This window comes from Spermophilus citellus (assembly GCF_964194105.1).
Source record: "Spermophilus citellus genome assembly, chromosome: 13".
Lineage (NCBI taxonomy): Eukaryota > Metazoa > Chordata > Mammalia > Rodentia > Sciuridae > Spermophilus > Spermophilus citellus.
In genome coordinates this window covers 9,724,753-9,742,106 of record NC_138193.1, presented here as the reverse complement: position 1 = coordinate 9,742,106, position 17,354 = coordinate 9,724,753, and the positions used below count along the sequence as shown (strand labels likewise).

Below are 17,354 nucleotides of genomic sequence, written 5' to 3'. Positions count from 1 at the left end.
AGGCCCAGCCAAGCGGTCACCATGGGGGTGAAGCCCCCTCAACCCGCCTGCCAGTCCCACAGCACTGGGGTCACAGCTCCACCACAGCCCCCCTTGGAGTCTCGTCTTTGGCTCTTTTCCCCAAAACCAGGGCAAATAGGTTCTTGGGAGAGGAGTCTGCATTTTTGTCATGTTCTTCTTGGTCGTGTTCTTTATGCTGTTGGGTGGCCACGTTGCCACCCCCTCCCAGGCTGGGGACAAAGGCTGAATGACGAGGGACTTTCCTACCCTGGAATGTCAGGATCTGGTTGGGCACTGAATTCCGGACCTGGTAGATGTAGCAGAAGAGTTGGTAATAGTGGGGTTCTGGGTAAAGAAGAGCGCTTCTGTCACTGTCTGGGGTGCCCACAGTTGCCCTCTACCTTTCCCACCCCTGCCCCCAGGCGCTGGCCTCTGGGCCGCTCAAGCAGACTCCTGGTCCCATGCTCACTGTTGGGGACACAGTAGATGAAGGGCAGGTCGGGTTGCCTCATGTCCCCTGGCTTGGGCTTCCAGGTCTCCTTCAGCTGTGCCCATGGCCACCCCTTGTTTTCCTCTTCCTTCTTTGGGCGATCTTGCAGGTCCAGTATCTGTGCCCAGGATGGCCACCCCTGAGGCTCTAAGGTGCTTCCCTGTCTTCTCCCCTGACAGGTGCCACCCTCCCAAGCCTGGGCCAGGTGGGACCCTGCTTCTCCGGGAGCAGGCAGGCGTCACCCTGTCCCTGAAGGCTTTACCAGCGATCCCTCCAGGAGGAATATGGGGGCAATGTCGTTGTTGTGGTCGGGGGCCAGCCTGCGGTGCCAGCGGCGGCGGCGGAAGCGGCTCTGGGGGTGTGGGTTCAGGTGGAACTTGGAGCCAAAGGTACCATACTCCCAGCCCTCTTTCTCCTTGGCCTGGTCCTGTTTCCAGGAGGAGAGGCAGGGCGTGCTTGCTCCCACCACTGCCCAAGGTGGCCCCTGCCTGCAGTCCCACCAGGGTCCTGCCCAGTGGCCTCTCACCAGTTGCAGGAAGGAGAGGGTCTCTTCCTCAAGGTCCAGCTCCCCATGGTCCCGGAAGCGCACACGCAGCCAGTGTCGCCGCCGGTGTGAGTGGTAGGTCTTCTCCACGGAGCTCCAGACCTGGGGCAGGCCCGAGGGTGGTATCCCCACTCCGTACTCCCAGCCTGCAGGACAGCACCGGGGCCTCCATGTCCCGGGGGCCTGCAGGCTGGGAGGCTTGGGCAGGCTAGAGAGGTGGGGTGTCCCTCACGTCCAGGGAGTGTGATCACACTGTGTCACCAGGACACTTGGGCACAGCTGCCCATCCGACAAATGAGAAAGGTGTCTTCCAGAAGGCTGCACAGCTGGAAGCAACAGAACTTGCACCTGGAGCCCCAGCCAGAGACCTCCCGCAGCGGGTGAATTCAGGCTTCACATTCAGGCCACACCTTGTTCTGGGCCACCCTTAGGAGACACTCACAACTGGCAGCATCTGAACACTAGGGTTGAGGGACCCTAGAGGTTGGGGGACCCCAGGAGTTCAGGCCTAGCCCACCCAAGAGTTTGGCCACTCAGAGGCTGCCCAGGATGGCTCTGGTGATTCGGGGTCCCCAGACTCTTCTGCCCTCAGCCCTGACCAGAGAACTGACCCTCGCTGTCAACTGCACGGTTGAGCTCTGGGATCCAGTCCTTTGTAAAGTGCCAACCTTCAGGGCACCTCACATTCTCCCGGGCCTCCACGGGGTGACCATTCTGAAGGGACATCGGGTGAGGGAAGGGCACATGAGCTAGAAGGAGCTCGCCTGCGCTCACTCCTCACACAGACTACCACGGTGTCCGCCCGCCCCTGGACGAGTGGCGCTCACCACATCTGCTGCCACTTGAGCTGCCACTTGATGTGCGTTAGTGACTTACCTCACACGACCACAGGCTGCTCTCTCCGTGCTGAGACCAGCATGTGAGTTAGGCCTGCACTGTGCCCTGCAGTGGCCAGCAGGCACCTGGGGCTACTTCAGCTCAGATCCCTGTCCAGTCCCTCAGTCCCACACCTCCAGGGCTCAGAGTCCCACCATAGCACACTCCCCTCATGGCAGAACCGGCGCTCTGGACCAGTGCCCAGTCCCAACAGCCTCAGGTCCTCCCTGGCTGGGAAGCACCGCTCCTCAGAGGCCTCAAGATGAACTGTTCCCTGCCTGAGTTGCTTCTGAGTCTCTGGCCCGCCATCTTGGGGTACAACAGCCCCCACCAGCGCCAGGAGAAGGGGCTGAAGGGCTTACTCGGGGTCCCACAGGGTGTAGGGAGCAGGGGACAGACATGGCTCTTTCAGCTGGGACATCCCAGCTGCCATCGGCCCCCACACCCCAAGGTGGCATCCCCTCTCACCACGTCGGTGTTGGGGATGGCGGCGGGCACCCAGGTGCCTCTGGCGTCACGCTCCTCGTTCTCATACACCTCCTCCAGCACCTGGCTCTTGTTGATGTCTATGTCCAGGAGGAGTCTGGGGACGGCAAGACCCAGGTTCTCACGGCTCTCTGAACTGACAGGTCCTGGTGTCATTCTCTTCGGGCCAAGGGCTGCCCTTGGTGCCTCCCCAACCACTCGGCAAGGAAGGGCTGAGTGGCAGGTAAAGGTCACCTGCCCATAGGGACCAGCTCACAGCGCTGTGCTCACCTCTCTGGGCTGCCACTGACAGGAAGGGTCTGCGCCCTGGCCTGGGCCTGCACCTTTTCCTTACCTCTTCTGAGGTTCCACTTTCCAGTCGTCCTGCCAATGCCATCCTGGGGGCTCCCTGAAATCCGTCTTGGGTAGGGCCTTGCGCCCCATGACATCGGAGAAGTTGGGGCAGCGCTTCAGCCCCTGTTGCCCCCACTGGTCTTTGTACTTGGCCTCATTCTCATACTGGGGGAGCGGAAACCCAGTCAGGACCTTCTTGCCAACGCCAGCACTCAGTCTTGGGGGTGTCAAGCCCCCCCTCGGGCCCCCACACCCTAGAAATGTGGTGGCCAGGCAAGAAGGAAGCCTCATCCCCATCACACGGTGAGGAGACTGAGGCTCTGGAGCCAGCACTCCGGGTTGCACCAACCCGTGGAGTAGGGTGATGCCTGTGTTTCAGTGGGCGCCTTGGACGGGACCTGCCCACCCCCTGGTCACTGCAAACCTAGGGTGACCCAGCACACTCACCCCGCTGTGCTCCCTCTGGGCCCTTTCCTCCACGTTCCCTGCACTTCCCCCGAATCTCCTCCCCATCCCGGCCTCTCCAAACCCCACCCAGATCTGGCTAGACAGATACACTGTTGTCCCTCAACATCCTCAGGAAATTGGTCCCAAGGCCTCCTCCCACCTCAAACACCAAGATCCATGGGTTTTCCAGTCCCTTAAATTAAATGGCTTGGTATTTGCCTATTACCTATGCAAAACCTCCGGGATACTGTAGACCCTCTCTGGGTGAGTTACACTGCCTTTTTTGGGGATTAATGTACACGTTCATAACAGATGCAGCCATCATAAGCCTAAGTATGTTTTACACACACAGTTGGTGGAATCTGCGGATGCAGGACCCTCAGATACCGAGGGCCAATTATATTACAATGCAATTAACTACACCTGCAACTCAAAATCATTCGAATGTTTTTACTCAGTAAATTGAAAGGCTGACATTCAAATCTTACTTTTCCTCTGGTGTCAGACAAGGCTCCTGAGCTATGTCCTACCCTGGGGATCAAAGGTCACCTCTCAGCCTCTGATGCCAGAGCAGCCTCTGGCTGGCTGCTCGCCCCTCCCCCACTGCTCAGACTCATGGTTCTGTGGGCAGAGGCCTCATGTCCTCCTCCTCCTCCTCTTTGGCTCAGGCCTTCCCCACTGAGAACCACCAATCTAGGACCCAGCTGAGCCAGAGGAGGCCCCATACAAGTGGGGGGCCAGTGGAAGGAAGCTCCCAAGTCAGCCTCCCCCAGGGAGGGCATGAGCAGGTCCCAGAGGGCTGCTCAGTGGCCCCTTATCACCAGGGATTGTCCACGGTGACCCCGAGCGGGCAGTGTTATGAGCTTGCTGGTCTCTGCCTCCTCTCTCAGTCCCCTCTCCATCCTCAGAGTCTGTCAGTAGGGTTTTTCTCCATGTCCAGGGCTGGCCCACCACAGCCCCACACTCCTTCCCTGTCCTGTGCCCTGTCAGGAGCCCAGCGTTCCCCTCGGCTCACCCCAGCACACCCCAGGCCTGGTCCCTGCACCCCACCCCGCCAGCGTTTCTGCCCAGCCTGGCCGCTGCTCACCGTCTCTGCGTACACCACCATGTCTCCGTCATGCAGCAGCTGCAGATTCTTGCTGTCTGTGACGTTGCCGAGCCACATGCACACCCGGAGGTGGCCCGGGACCGTGTTCTTGGGTCCTTCGCCCTCTGGGTACTGAACCAGAGGCAGGTCAATCCCACCAGGTGCCAGCCCACAGCCCAGGGATGTGGTGGGGACACACACACTCAGCACAGGTCACACCTGTCCCTTCCCTCTGCCCCCCAGGACCAGGGTCCCGGGTTCCATCTCCAGTGAGGACAAAAGGGAAACAGATGTGGCTGTGTTCTGCCTTCTGGGCTGGGAGACCACACGCCGACGGCCACACCTGTGACCTCACACCTAGCATGGAGCACGACCAGGGAGACGGGAGATGCTGCCTAGGGACCCAGGAAGCTTCCACTGAAGCCATGGTCATGAGGATACTAGTGACACGATCTGTTATTTGGGGCACGCTTGCCACTGTGCTAAGTGCCAAGGCAGGCAAGGTCCCGCCGGGCCCACCCTACAGAGAGGCAGACCGAGGTGTGGACAGTCAGGAGTGGGCCCAGGTCACCCAAGCCGGTGAGCCGCAGAGCCAGATTCAAGTCTGGGGGTTCTTGCAGGATGAGGAGGACTTCCTGAGGAGGGGCCTTGCGGGACAACCAGAGGGCAAAGGGCATGTCGGGCCAGAGAAAGCCCAGGGGGGGCCCTCTGTTGAGAGGGCTGATATGGCCAGAGGTGGCTGGGGCAGGCCAGGGGGGTTGTCCCCTCCCGGGGAGGAATAGAGAGCCAGGTATCTCTGAGACACCACCGGCCTCCCACAGGGGAGGAGAAGGCTGTCACCAGGGCGGGGAGAGGCTCAGGGGGTCGCAGTCTCGTTTACACTTTCCCTCTCATCCGAGGGGCTGATGCCTAAGGCTATTTTGGAGGTCACTCAATCATGGTCCAGGGAGATGACAAGGAACTAGACCATGGTGGCCATGAGAGTGAGGGGACATTTATGGGAACATGGACGGGGCGCTGGCCCATGTCTGGGCACAGTACCTCCCCGCCTCCCAGGTGAAGGGCCAGGGAGAGAGGGAGTGGGCCATGCCCTCGGGGATCCCCTGACCCCTGTCCTCCCTCGAGGACCTGCTGCCCACCTGTAGCACCAGGGTCTGGATCTTCCCACAGAAACTGCCTGAGTGCAGGGGCCCCGCCTGGGAGAACAGGACTCGGTGGGCAGGCACGCGAGCGTAGGCCACGCGCTGGTCCTTGGCCATCAGCCAGATCATCACGTCTGGGAGGCTCACCTGGGGCTGCCAGGGCAGGGGACGTCAGGCCCCCGCGGCCAGCGCCCAGTCCTGCCCCAGGAAGGTCCGCATGTCCAAACCCACCTCGGTGAGCACCACGTCCAGGCTTTGCAGCCAGTCCTCCACAGTGGCCACCATGTCCTTGGGCTCGGCTTTCTGGGCCTTTTGTGCCAGCTCCTGGAGGAGCAGGCTGCGGAGCTCCCATTTCTGCTTGTCCAGGTTGGTGGCTTTGGGATGGTCCTTCACGTCGGGCAGGGGGGTCCTGTGGCAGGACAGGGAAGCAGGGGGCTGGACCTCTCTCCCACCTCCTGAAGCTACTGTCTCTGGTCCTGCTGTGGGCCAGCGAGCCCCTCCCAACCTGAGGTCTGGTGTCCACTGCTGGCCTGGAGGGAGCCCCCCCTGCTCCCTGCAGCCTGGCCCACCCCCCAGTTCCTTCAACATGACAGGCCTCTGCCCAGGGCCTCTTTTGGGGAGGGAAGTGGGCTGCGAGACAGGGGCCAACCAGACCCTGGGACAGCAGCTGGGAGAGGCTCTCCCACCAGCCTCCAGAAGAGGCAGGGCCAGGGAGGGAGCAGCTGGGGAAAGACGTGGCGGTGGGACGTGTGGGCTTGTCTGGACCCAGGGAAGACACTGGTTGGGTAGGAGCATCAGGCTCAGGTGTGGGACAGCGGGGACCGTGCAGGGCAGGAGGCCAGGGCCATTCTCTGGAGGAGCATGGGGTGGGGGAGATCGGGGTTCAAGCCCGGAAGTAATCCGAGTGGAGCCCACACACCTGCAGAGGACCCGGCCCCCGTCCCTACTTGCAGTCCTCCATCAGCTCCTGCCGCAGCTTTTCCCACTGAGACAGCACATCTGGGTCCCTCGGGTTCCGGATGGACTTGAGGGTGTCCAGATTGGCTTTCTGCCCAGCAGGAGGGAAAGGGGAGGCCGGCCTCAGCGTGGAGCCTACCTGGGACAGGCTACAGGGCAGACGAGCCTCTGAAGTGTAACCTGGTGATGTCCCTCCAAGGCCATCCCATGCCCTCTCAAGGCCAGGAGATCCTCCTCTACCCGACAGAAGTGGGTGGCGGGGAGGACCCACCTGGACTGGAGTCGTGGACCCTGAGCCTCATCTGTAGGTTCGAAAGAGTCATGTCCAAGGTGGAGGCAGCAGGTGTGGGTATCCTGAGATCTATACTCCTTGACAGGTGCATAAGATCCTCTATGATCTGACCCTTCCCAGCTCCTCTGACTTCCATGTCACTTCCATGCCCCATCTCTCTGAAACTTTAAAACCTGCCACATCACCTCACAAACTCCTACACAGTCCTCAAAATCCTCTGAGTTGTCACCTCCTTTGTGAATACCTCTTCTGACTTGTCCATCTTCACATCTCTTTGATCTTAAATCTTTGGCACCTGGGTCTCCATGGCAGCCCTGGTGGCACCATACAGTCACCCTGTGCACATCCCACTTCCCCAGACAGTGGGGACAAGGGCTGTTAATTCATGTTTGTCTCTCTGATGCCAGGCAATACACCTGGCACCTCCATCTCCACGGTGGGAGGGCCCCAGTGAGCGTATGACGGGCTCCTGGGCGTCCTAGGACCACGGTGCAGGTTCCCTGTCTCCTGTCACGGATCCCTCCCTGCCTGGGCTCCCGGCATCACTCACCAGGTGGTCCCGGGTGACCTGGAGGACGTTCAGGCAGTTTATGCGGAAGCTGATGTCCTCCCAGTTGGAGGTCACCGCCACCACGGGCTTGGTGTTATACCAGGGCACATAATAGTAGATGTTCCCTGAAACAGAGACAGTGGGGGAGAGGTGTCTGAGGGACCCGGGGAAGTCCCTGTCACCGTCCCCTCTGAGGACCGCCCTGGGCTCGCAGTGCCAAGTGGACCCCTCTGGGGAGCTGTGCACCGTGAGGGACATGGCCCCCACCAAGCCTTCATCACGCTGTGGGACACATGTCCCTGGCTCACAGGTGGGGAAACCCAGGTGAGCCACCGGAAGCAGTTTGTCCACAGCGGCACAGCTGAGCTGTCCAAACACAGGCTTCTGGATCCAGAGGCCCGTGAACCTCAGGAGGTGCCAAGGCAAGGGGCACGCCTCAAAGTAGGGGCTTCCTGCTGGGTGGTCTGTCCGGCAGAGCAGGCCCAGGGGATTGGCCAGCGCAGAGGATTGTGGGGGAAAGTGGTCTGGATGAAAACTTTGGTATGTAGGGCCAGCCGTGTTCCCTGGCATGGTCCTGTGGGGACATAGAGGGGAAGAGAAGAAATGCAAAGAATTCCTTTTGTGAAAGGCACCATAGCCTTGATCTTGAGGAAGAATCCACAGAAGCCAACAGATTGGGTTTCTTTTTGTTGTTGTTGTTTGTGACACTAGGGATCGAACCCAGGGGTGCTCTACCACTGAGCTACACATCCTCAGTCCTTTTAATTTTTTTATTTTGAGACATGGTCTGGCTAAATTGCTCAGGCTGGCCTCAAACTTGAGATCCTCCTGCCTCAGCCTCCCAAGTTGCCAGGATTACAGGTGTGTGCCACTATACCCAGAAGCAAAGATTTTTAAAAAGCCTGTGAGGCCAATAGCTAAACTATGGAACCAAACAAGGTGCCCTTCAACAAATGAATGAATAAAGAAAATATGGTACATATACATAATGGAATACCACTCAGCCTTAGAAGAATGAAATTATGGCATCTGCCCATATATGGATGGAACTGGAGACTATCATGCTAAGTGAAATAAGCCAGTCCCCCCCCCACACACACAAAAAAACCCAAACCAAAGGCCAATGTCCTCTCTAATATGTGGATGCTAACTCCCAATAAGGTAGGGAAGGGGGAAGAATAGAAATTCATTCGCTTAGACAAAGGGGAATGAAGGGAAGGGAATGGGACTGGGAACAGGAAAGACAGGAGAATGAACGGGACTTTCCTATGATGGACACACGACTAGTGAGTCTCCACACATGGACAGCCACAGCATGGGAAGTTACACTCCGTGTGTGTATGATATATCAACATACACTCTACCATCATGTATAGCTAAAAAGAACAAATTAAAAAATCCATAAATATTAAAAAATAAAAGAAAAAAGCCTGTGAGGCAAGCAGAAGTCAAAGCTGACTTTTTCCCTGTGAATTTCTGGCGAGTCTTGGGGGCTGTGTGTGTGTGTGTGTGTGTGTGTGTGTGTGTGTGGCATCTGAGCAGTACTGGGGGCAGGAGAGAAAACCAGGGGCTGCTACAGGTGGACGGTGGGGCAGGAGACCCCATGCATTATGCATTATGGGTCGGCTGTGTCCATGTCCAGAGGCCTGTTGAAGTCCTGAGCCCAGCACCTCAGAATGTGGCCTTATGTGGAAACAGGATCACTGAAGATGCAGGTGAGGTCGTGCTGGAGGAGGGTGGCCTTCATCCTACACGACTGGTGTTCTTCTAAGGAGGGAGACAGGCTCCCTTACAGACAGAGGACAGTCATGGGAAGACGTGTTGACACAGAGGACACCACGTGACGACGTAGGCAGTGAACGGAGAGGTGTGTCTATCGGATAAGGAGCACCAGGGTCACTGGCAAGCACCAGAAGTGAGAAGAGAGGACAGGCATGTGACAGAGTCCCCTCAGAGCCTCTGGAGGTGTCAGACCTGGCCCTGATTTCACCCTCACATCCTCCAGGCCTGTGGGAGAATATATTTTTATAGGGTTTTTTTGGGGGGTATAAGGGATTGAATCCAGGGGTGCTTAACCACTGCCCCATCCCCAGCCCTTGTGTTTTGAGACAGGGTTCTCAATAAATTGCTTAAGACCTCACTATGTATGTTGTGGAGGCTGGCCTCCATCCGGCAGTCTTCCTGTTTCAGCCTCCTGAGCTGCGGGGATTACAGGTGTGCGCCATCGCGCTCAGGTCATTTCTATGGTTTTAAGCCATCCAGGTGGTGGCACTTTGTAAGCAGGCCTAGTGAACAAAGCAAGTGCTCCCAAACCTCATGAGTGGCAGAGAGCACACAGAAGGGGACAGTGAGACTGTTCCTTGTCTCCCTTGGGGCCCTGGGTGGAGGAGAACATTGCCCCAAGGTCATTAGCACAGCTGAGTGCTCTGAGATCCTGCTACCTGAGAAGGTGGATGAATGGCAGGTAAAGAAATCACTGTAGCCCCTAGTTTACAGTGGCCCAGGTAACTAGAGGATGCAAGGGAGAATCTTCTCCAGAGAAGGACACTTTAGACAGACCTCAAAGATTTCCCATAAAATTCCAGGAAAATGAGCAGTTTGGCACCCCAACACATGCTCCACAACCCAGCAACTCCACTCCTAGGTGACACCCAGCAGAAAGGCCTTACACCATCACCAAGGGGCCTGTAGAAAAAGTAGCAGCTCAATTCATTACAGCCAAAAGTTGGAGACAGCTAGCTACCTCTCAATAATAGGAAGGATAAACAAATTATGGCATACAGTTATCCTTCAGTATCGTCAGGGAATTGTTTCCAGGACCCTTGCAGGGACCAAAACCCAGGGGTGTGCACGTCCTTCTATAAGTAACAGAGCATGTGCATTCATACCTCTCCTGAATACTCGAAATCATCTCCTGATTGTTTATGATTACCTCACAGGGTGGAAAGCTATGGAAACAGGGTGATCCTGTGTAGTTCAGGGAATTAAGACAAGAAAAAAAATCTGCAAAAAGAAAAAGAAAAAGAAAAAAAATCTTCAGGTGTCAGACAGATGTAGTTTTTTCTTTTGTGAGTATTTCCGATCCCTGGTTAGTTGAATCCACAGATGAGGGTGGATTCACAGGACCAACTGGATTCACAGGATCATGGGCTACACATCAAGGAGAGAAAGGGAGCTACAAGCACAGCCAGTGTCACCTCGATCTGTGAACACATTGCACCAAAAATCTGATAAGCAGCCGGTCATGGTGGCTGAGGCTGAGGCAAAGGATCCCAAGTTGGAGGCCAGCCTCAGCAACTTAGGGAGACTCCAATTCCAAATAAAAAATAAAAAGGGCTGTCATTGTAGCTCAGTGGTAAAGCACCCTTGGAGGAAAAAAAGTGTTAAAGAATAAAATCAAAATGTCTAACATGGTGTGTGGAACTGTGGTAAATGCCGTGGAGAAGAATAAAGTGTATGTTGGGGAAGCTGCTGGGCTGTGTTAAACAGAACAGTTACCTAAGACCTTTCTGATAAAACCTATCCAGAATGCAGCCCAGAGAGCCCAAAAGATGGACAATGTGGAAGAGACATTGAAAAACATGGAGGACAAGCCAGGAGCTGTGGTGCGTGCCTATAAGCCCAGCAATTTGGGAGGCTGAGGCAGGAGGATCTTGAGTTCTAAGCCAGCCTCAGCAGCTTAGTGAGACACTTAGCAACTCAGTGAGACCCTGTCTCTAAATAAAATATATTTTAAAAAAGGGCTGGGGATGTGACTCAGTGGCTAAGCATCCCTGACACCAAAACAAAACAAAACAAAACATGGAGGACAGAAAGGTCCATAGAATGACTTCCTGAAAGAAACATGAGAGAGAACGAGAAGAAGAAATTCACAAAGAGAAACAATCTTGGGATTTTTCCAGACTTATTGGAAGACACTGGTTCCAGCCTCTGGTACCATAGATAAGCAAGGGGGGGGGCGCAGGGAGGCGCGATGGCAGTTTTTCTCTTCTCTTCTGTTCTTGGAGAGCTTACAAAAGCTACACAGAGAAGGAAAATAACTTCATCTGCAGCAAACCGGGAGACAGATAGGATCTGCAGACTCTTGAGATACACACAAGGACTGCCAAAAGCAACTGTGGCTGCTCCGGAACACCAGGGGTGAAGGGCAGTGGAAGGCACCTGGGGGGCAGTGGAGAGGGGCCCACGGCTCAGAGGGAGCACATCACAGAAAGTGCCTGCAAAAATACCCTCAGGAGGCAGAGGAGATGTGAGCCTCAGAAGGCAGAAAACAAGTAGAAGGAAAACAAGACCAGCAGAGAAGACAACAGAAGGAGAAGCCCAAGGAGACTAGACCCTGCAGACAGCTCATCGAGGGGCCCAGAAATGAGGGCAGAGTCAGAAAAGTGACCAAAATAAAATGGAGGAAAGAGTCAAAAAAAGATCAGGGAGAAAATGACAGACATAGAAGAAAACCGAGGGGAATGTCCAACCCGTAAGTGGGGCCCTTGGCGCAGAAAAACAAACAATGGAACAGAGTAAGTATTTTAAGATACAATTTAAGAAAACTCACATGGGGAAAGGGTTGTCTTTTTAACAAATGGGGCTGGAACAATCCAGTATCCACACACTGATTAATTTTAAATGAATCATAGAAAAAAAAATAAAACAAAATGAATCACAGAGCTGAATGTAAGAACTAAAACTTATAAAAAAGAAAAATAGAAATCTTCATGATTGTGGGTTAGGCAAAGAGTTCTTAGACACTCCCCTCCCTAAAAAAAAAAAATGGATTTGATTCAAATTTAGAATATTTGCACTTCAAAAGACACCATTAAGAGAATGAAAAGACCTGGTGTGGTGGCACACGCCTATAATCCTAGCAGCTCAGGAGGCTGAGGCAGGAGGTTCATGAGTTCAAAGCCAGCCTCAGCAACTCAGCAAGACCTTAAGCAATGTAAGTGTCAGATCAGGCTGGGCAGGCAGCATGACCCTCGCCATGGTAAATACATGGCTTGCTGCCTCTTGTACCGTGGTGATGTGGTCCCCAAAGATGTCAATGCTGCCATTGCCACCAAGTCGCTGCCACCGACCTAACAGTAAGGAGACCTTTTCTCCAAATAAAGTAAAAAGGGCTGAAGATGCAGCTCAGAGGCAGAGAGTTTGCCTACCATGTATCAGGCCTTGGGTTCAATCCCCAGTACTGCAAAAAAAAAAAAAAAAATTAATTAGTCAAAAGCGCTTACTCAGGGCTAGAATTGTGGCTCAGTGGCAGAGCGCTTGCCTAGCACGTATGAGGTAGTGGATTTGATCCTCAGCACCACATAAAAATAAATAAATAAAATAAAGGTATTGTGTCCATCTACAACTAAAAAAATTTTTTTTGTTTAAAAGAGTTTACTCATAGATGAAAAAATTCTAAACAAAATATTGGCAAATCAATTGTAAAATGTATAATGGTCAGGCGCAGTGGCACATGCCTGTAATCCCAGCCACTCAGGAGGCTGAGGCAAGAGGATTGTGAGTTCAAAGCCAGCCTCAGCAATTTAGTGAGGCCCTAAGCAACTTAAGAAGACCCTGTCTCAAAAGTAAATAAAAAGGGCTGAGGATGTGGCTCAGTAGTTAAGCGCCCTAGAATCAATCCCTAATACCACAAAAATAAATAAATAAATAAAAATTAAATGTGTAACAAATACAAGGTATAAATACAATTTTTGTTATAACTGCATTGCATATTATATATAACATAAATTGAATAATTATATTATTAAAATAAGGTGGTATAGTATTAACTCAGAGTAGAAGAGGACAAGTTAAGGCTCAATACTATCATCCTTTGAGAAACCACTAAAAATAATCCAAAGATATGTAGCCAATAAGTCAACAAAGAAGACAAAATGTAAGACTAGGGATTTGGGCTGTAGCTTAGTGGTAGAGTGCTTGCCTAGCATGTGAGAGGTACTGGGTTCGATCCTTAGCACCACATAAAAATGAAGGCATTCTGTCCATTACAACAAAATTTTTTTTTTAATGTTAAGACTAAAATCAAAACAAACCAAGCCAAACAAACAAAACCACTTAATCAAGACAAAAAGAATAACAAGAAAATTCCAGTGTTTTTTTTTAAATAGAAATTGTCATCATATGAGTTAAATTTTATATGAAAATGGAAAAGAAAAAAATTAGCAAAATATGTTATAAGGGCTGGGGATGTGGCTCAAGCGATAGTGCGCTCGCCTGGCATGCATGTGGCCCGGGTTCGATTCTCAGCACCACATACAAACAAAGATGTTGTGTGTGCTGAAAACTAAAAAATAAACATTAAACAATTCTCTCTCTCTCTCTCTCTCTCTCTCTCTCTCTCTCTCTCTCTCTCTCTCTCTCTCTTAAAAAAATATGTTATAAAAGAAAAACAAAGTTGGAGTCGCTGAACTATCTGATTTCAAGTCTTGTTTTAGAGCTACAGGGATCAAGTCAGTGTTAGGGGCTGGGGTAATATGCTGTCTCCAAGAGACTCACCTCATAGGCATAGACATCCACAGACTGAAGGTGAAAAGATGGGAAAAAACATATCACTCACATGCATCTTGTAAAAAGCAGAAGTTTCTATCCTCATATCAGAAAAAGTGGACTTGAAGCCAAAGTTAATCAGAAGGGACAAAGAAGGCCATTTCACACTACTTAAGGGAATTATGCATCAACAAGACATAACAATCGTAAATATTTATGCCCCAAACAATGGAGCATCTACGTACATTATACAAATCTTTCTCAATCTCAAGAATCAAATGGACCACAACACAATAATACTGGGTGACTTTAACATGTCTCTGTCACCACTGGACAGAGATTCTCCAAACAAAAGCTAGAGGAAGAAGCTATATAAGTAAAAAATACATTGATAATTTAGACTTAACAGACATATGTGGACTATTTCATCCATCAATGACTGAATACTCTTTCTTCTCAGCAGCACACGGATCCCTCTCTAACACAGGCCATGTTACCTAAGCTATCACATATGTTGACATGCAATAGTAATATTACCTTAACATATTTTTAGCATTTATAGGCTATTTTGATAGCTCCCTTTCCATTTATATAAATTTTTATGTTCTTGCTTTTTTCTTGATTAGACTTGTTTTTTTTTTATCAACTTTTAGTTGTATTATTTCTCCTCTATTCCATATATTTCTGCTCCTACTTCCTACTTTTTCCTTCCTCCTACATAATTTGAAAATAATTTGTTATTCTAGCTTCTTTCTGATACAAGTACTTTAAGTTATAAATTTTCATCTGAGGGCTGGGGATGTGGCTCAAGCGGTAGCGCGCTTGCCTGGCATGCGTGCGGCTCAGGTTCGATCCTCAGCACCACATACCAACAAAGATGTTGTGTCCGCCGAGAACTAAAAAAAAAAATAAATATTAAAAATTCTCTCTCTCTCTCTCTCTCTCTCCTCTCTCACTCTCTCTTTAAAAAAAATAAATAAAATAAATAAATTTTCATCTGAGTATGATTTCATCCCAGAGATCCTGATTTTTTTTTTTTTTTTTTTTTTTAGAGAGAGAGAGAGAGAGAATTTTTCTAATATTTATTTTTTAGTTTTTGGCAGACACAACATCTTTGTATGTGGTGCTGAGGATCGAACCTGGGCCGCACGCATGCCAGGTGAGCGCGCTACCGCTTGAGCCACATCCCCAGCCCAAGAGATCCTGATATTTTAAGCTTTTATTATTACTTGCTCAAAGTGCTTTTTATTTACTTTTCTTGTACTTTCTTCCCTGACCTCTGATATATTTATAAGTGTACCATTTAATTTTGAAATAATTGACATGTTGGGGTGGGGGTCTATAGATCCTAAGGTGGGATTGCTTTCTAATGTGACAAATCATGCAAGAAACAGTGTCTGAGCCCGGCATAGTCGCCTATAATACCAGCAGCTCCGGAGGCTGAGGCAGGAGGATCTAGAGTTCAAAGCCAGCCTCAGCAATAGTGAGGTGCTAAGCAACTCAGTGAGACCCTGCCTCTAAATAACATACAAAATAGGGCTGGGGATGTGGCTCAGTGCCAAGTGCCCTGAGTTCAATCCCTGGTACCAAAACAAACAAACAAACAAACAAACAAACAAACAAAACAGTAAGCATGATTTCAATTTTTAAAAAAAGTAATAGAGGTGCTGGGATTGCGGCTTAGTGGTAGAGTGCTCACCTATCATGCATGAGGTACTGGGTTCAATCCCCAGCACCACATAAATGTAAAATAAAGATATTGTGTCCACCTTAAACTAAAAAATAACTATTTAAAAAAAGTAAATAGAAATGCTTTTTATATTAAGTGTATTGGTTACATATATGTCAAATTTTATCCAATTGAATACTTCAAAAATGTGGGTTTTATTGTACTTCAATTTTACCTCAATAAAGCCACAGGGGAAAAAAGACACACACACACACACACAAAAAAAAAAAAAAAAAAAAAAAAAAACTGGCACAAGGATCAACAAATAAATCAGTGGAAAAGATGAAATTCTAGAGAGACCACAGTCCATAGTTAACTGATCTTCAACAAAAGTTCCAATATGAGAATGAACAGGTTTTTTTTTCAGCAAAGAGTGCTTAATAGGAGATACACACATCAACCCCTCCCCTCACACCAAATGCAAAAATTAAGTCAAATTAGATCATCCACCTAACATAGGAGCTACAACTGTAAAACTTATAGAATGAAACACAGGAGACTATCTTCCTAATCCTGGGTGATGGTCTAAGGCAAATATTCCTTAGGCTTTATAATGTATGAAATGTGAAAGAAAAGATAATCCACAAATTGAAATCCAAATTAGAAACTTCTGGGCTGGGGATGTGGCTCAAACGGTAGCGTGCTTGCTTGCCTGGCATGCGCGGGGTGCTGGGTTTGATCCTCAGCACCACATACAAATAAAGATGTTGTGTCCACCGAAAACTAAAATAAATAAATAAACATAAAAAACTCTCTCTCACTCTCTCTCTCTCTCTCTCTCTCTCTCTCTCTCTCTCTCTCCCTATCTCTCTCTCAAAAAAAAAAAAAATAGAAACTTCTGATCTTAAAATTAAAAGGGCATTGGAAATTGAAGAGCCAAGTCACAGACTGAAAAATATTAGCAGAATATATCTGATGAAGGAGTTGAATCCAAAATACAGAAGATGCTGCAGTTCCATACAAAGAGGCAACTTGGTGAAAGATAGGCATCAAAAGACTTGTACAGTCCCTTTGCTAAAGAAATATGTGAATGAGATGCCTGTGAGTCCTTTGGCTCAGGAGGCTGAGGCAGGAGGATCATGAGTTTGAGGTCAGCCTCAGCAACTTCGAGAGGCCCTAAGCAACTTGGTGAGACCCTGTCTCCAAAGAAAAAATAAAAAGGGTTAGGGATGTGGCTCAATGGGTTAAGCAACCCTGGGTGCAATCCCTGGTAACAAACAAACAAATAAACAAAAAATCGTGAATGACCAATTTTCTATATTTTCAACTGGGTGGTGAGTTCATGGAGCAGATCTGGCAAGAAAGTCAAGGTACACATCATAAGAAAAATACAGCCAAATGAATTGATGAAAGATATGAGCACATTTACACACAAGGAAGAAACAAGTGTCTGTATACATATGAGAAAATTCTCAACGCTCATTTAGAATCAGGAAAAAGCAAATTAAGTTCACGTGAGATTCTAGTTCTCATTCATTACATTGGTAAAAATTAAAAGGCTGGGCAACATCAAGTACTGGTGAGAACGTAGCCTAACAGGAATTCTCATACCATACTGAGAGTGTAATTTGGCATAATCGCTTTTGCTTTGAGATTCTTTTCCACTCCTAGGTATATAATTTAGAGGAAGCCTTGAGTTTGTGACCAGGAGACACGTACAAGAATGTTCATAACAAAATTATTATACTAGCAAAAAGAGGTACAACTTAAATATCTACATATACCACATAATTTATGGTATAATCATGCAGTGAAGTATATACAGGAATTAAAATGGATTGCAGCTACACAGACCTATATAAATACATACTGTTGAAAAAAGATTGAAGACAGATGAGTACAGACTGAAAGAGTACATCACATTAATTAGAAAAACAGTATGCTGTCTAAGATTTCATACATGGGGGTAGGAATCAGGAAGATAAGGATGAT

General features: G+C 49.9%; 1 protein-coding gene across 1 annotated transcript in view; it reads right to left on the bottom strand.

The window, feature by feature from the left end:
• The window catches only part of FER1L5 (fer-1 like family member 5), a gene marked incomplete at its 5' end in the record, with an annotated part of 52,550 nt that overhangs the window by 9,097 nt on the left and 26,099 nt on the right, over positions 1-17,354 (bottom strand). The window contains 12 exons of the mRNA XM_081264562.1: positions 268-345; positions 470-654; positions 733-917; positions 1,017-1,180; positions 1,646-1,748; positions 2,379-2,493; positions 2,731-2,894; positions 4,264-4,395; positions 5,403-5,558; positions 5,637-5,814; positions 6,353-6,453; positions 7,205-7,329. Of these exons, the coding sequence (XP_081120688.1) occupies positions 268-345; positions 470-654; positions 733-917; positions 1,017-1,180; positions 1,646-1,748; positions 2,379-2,493; positions 2,731-2,894; positions 4,264-4,395; positions 5,403-5,558; positions 5,637-5,814; positions 6,353-6,453; positions 7,205-7,329 (1,686 nt within the window). The remainder of the gene's footprint in view (positions 1-267; positions 346-469; positions 655-732; positions 918-1,016; positions 1,181-1,645; positions 1,749-2,378; positions 2,494-2,730; positions 2,895-4,263; positions 4,396-5,402; positions 5,559-5,636; positions 5,815-6,352; positions 6,454-7,204; positions 7,330-17,354) is intronic.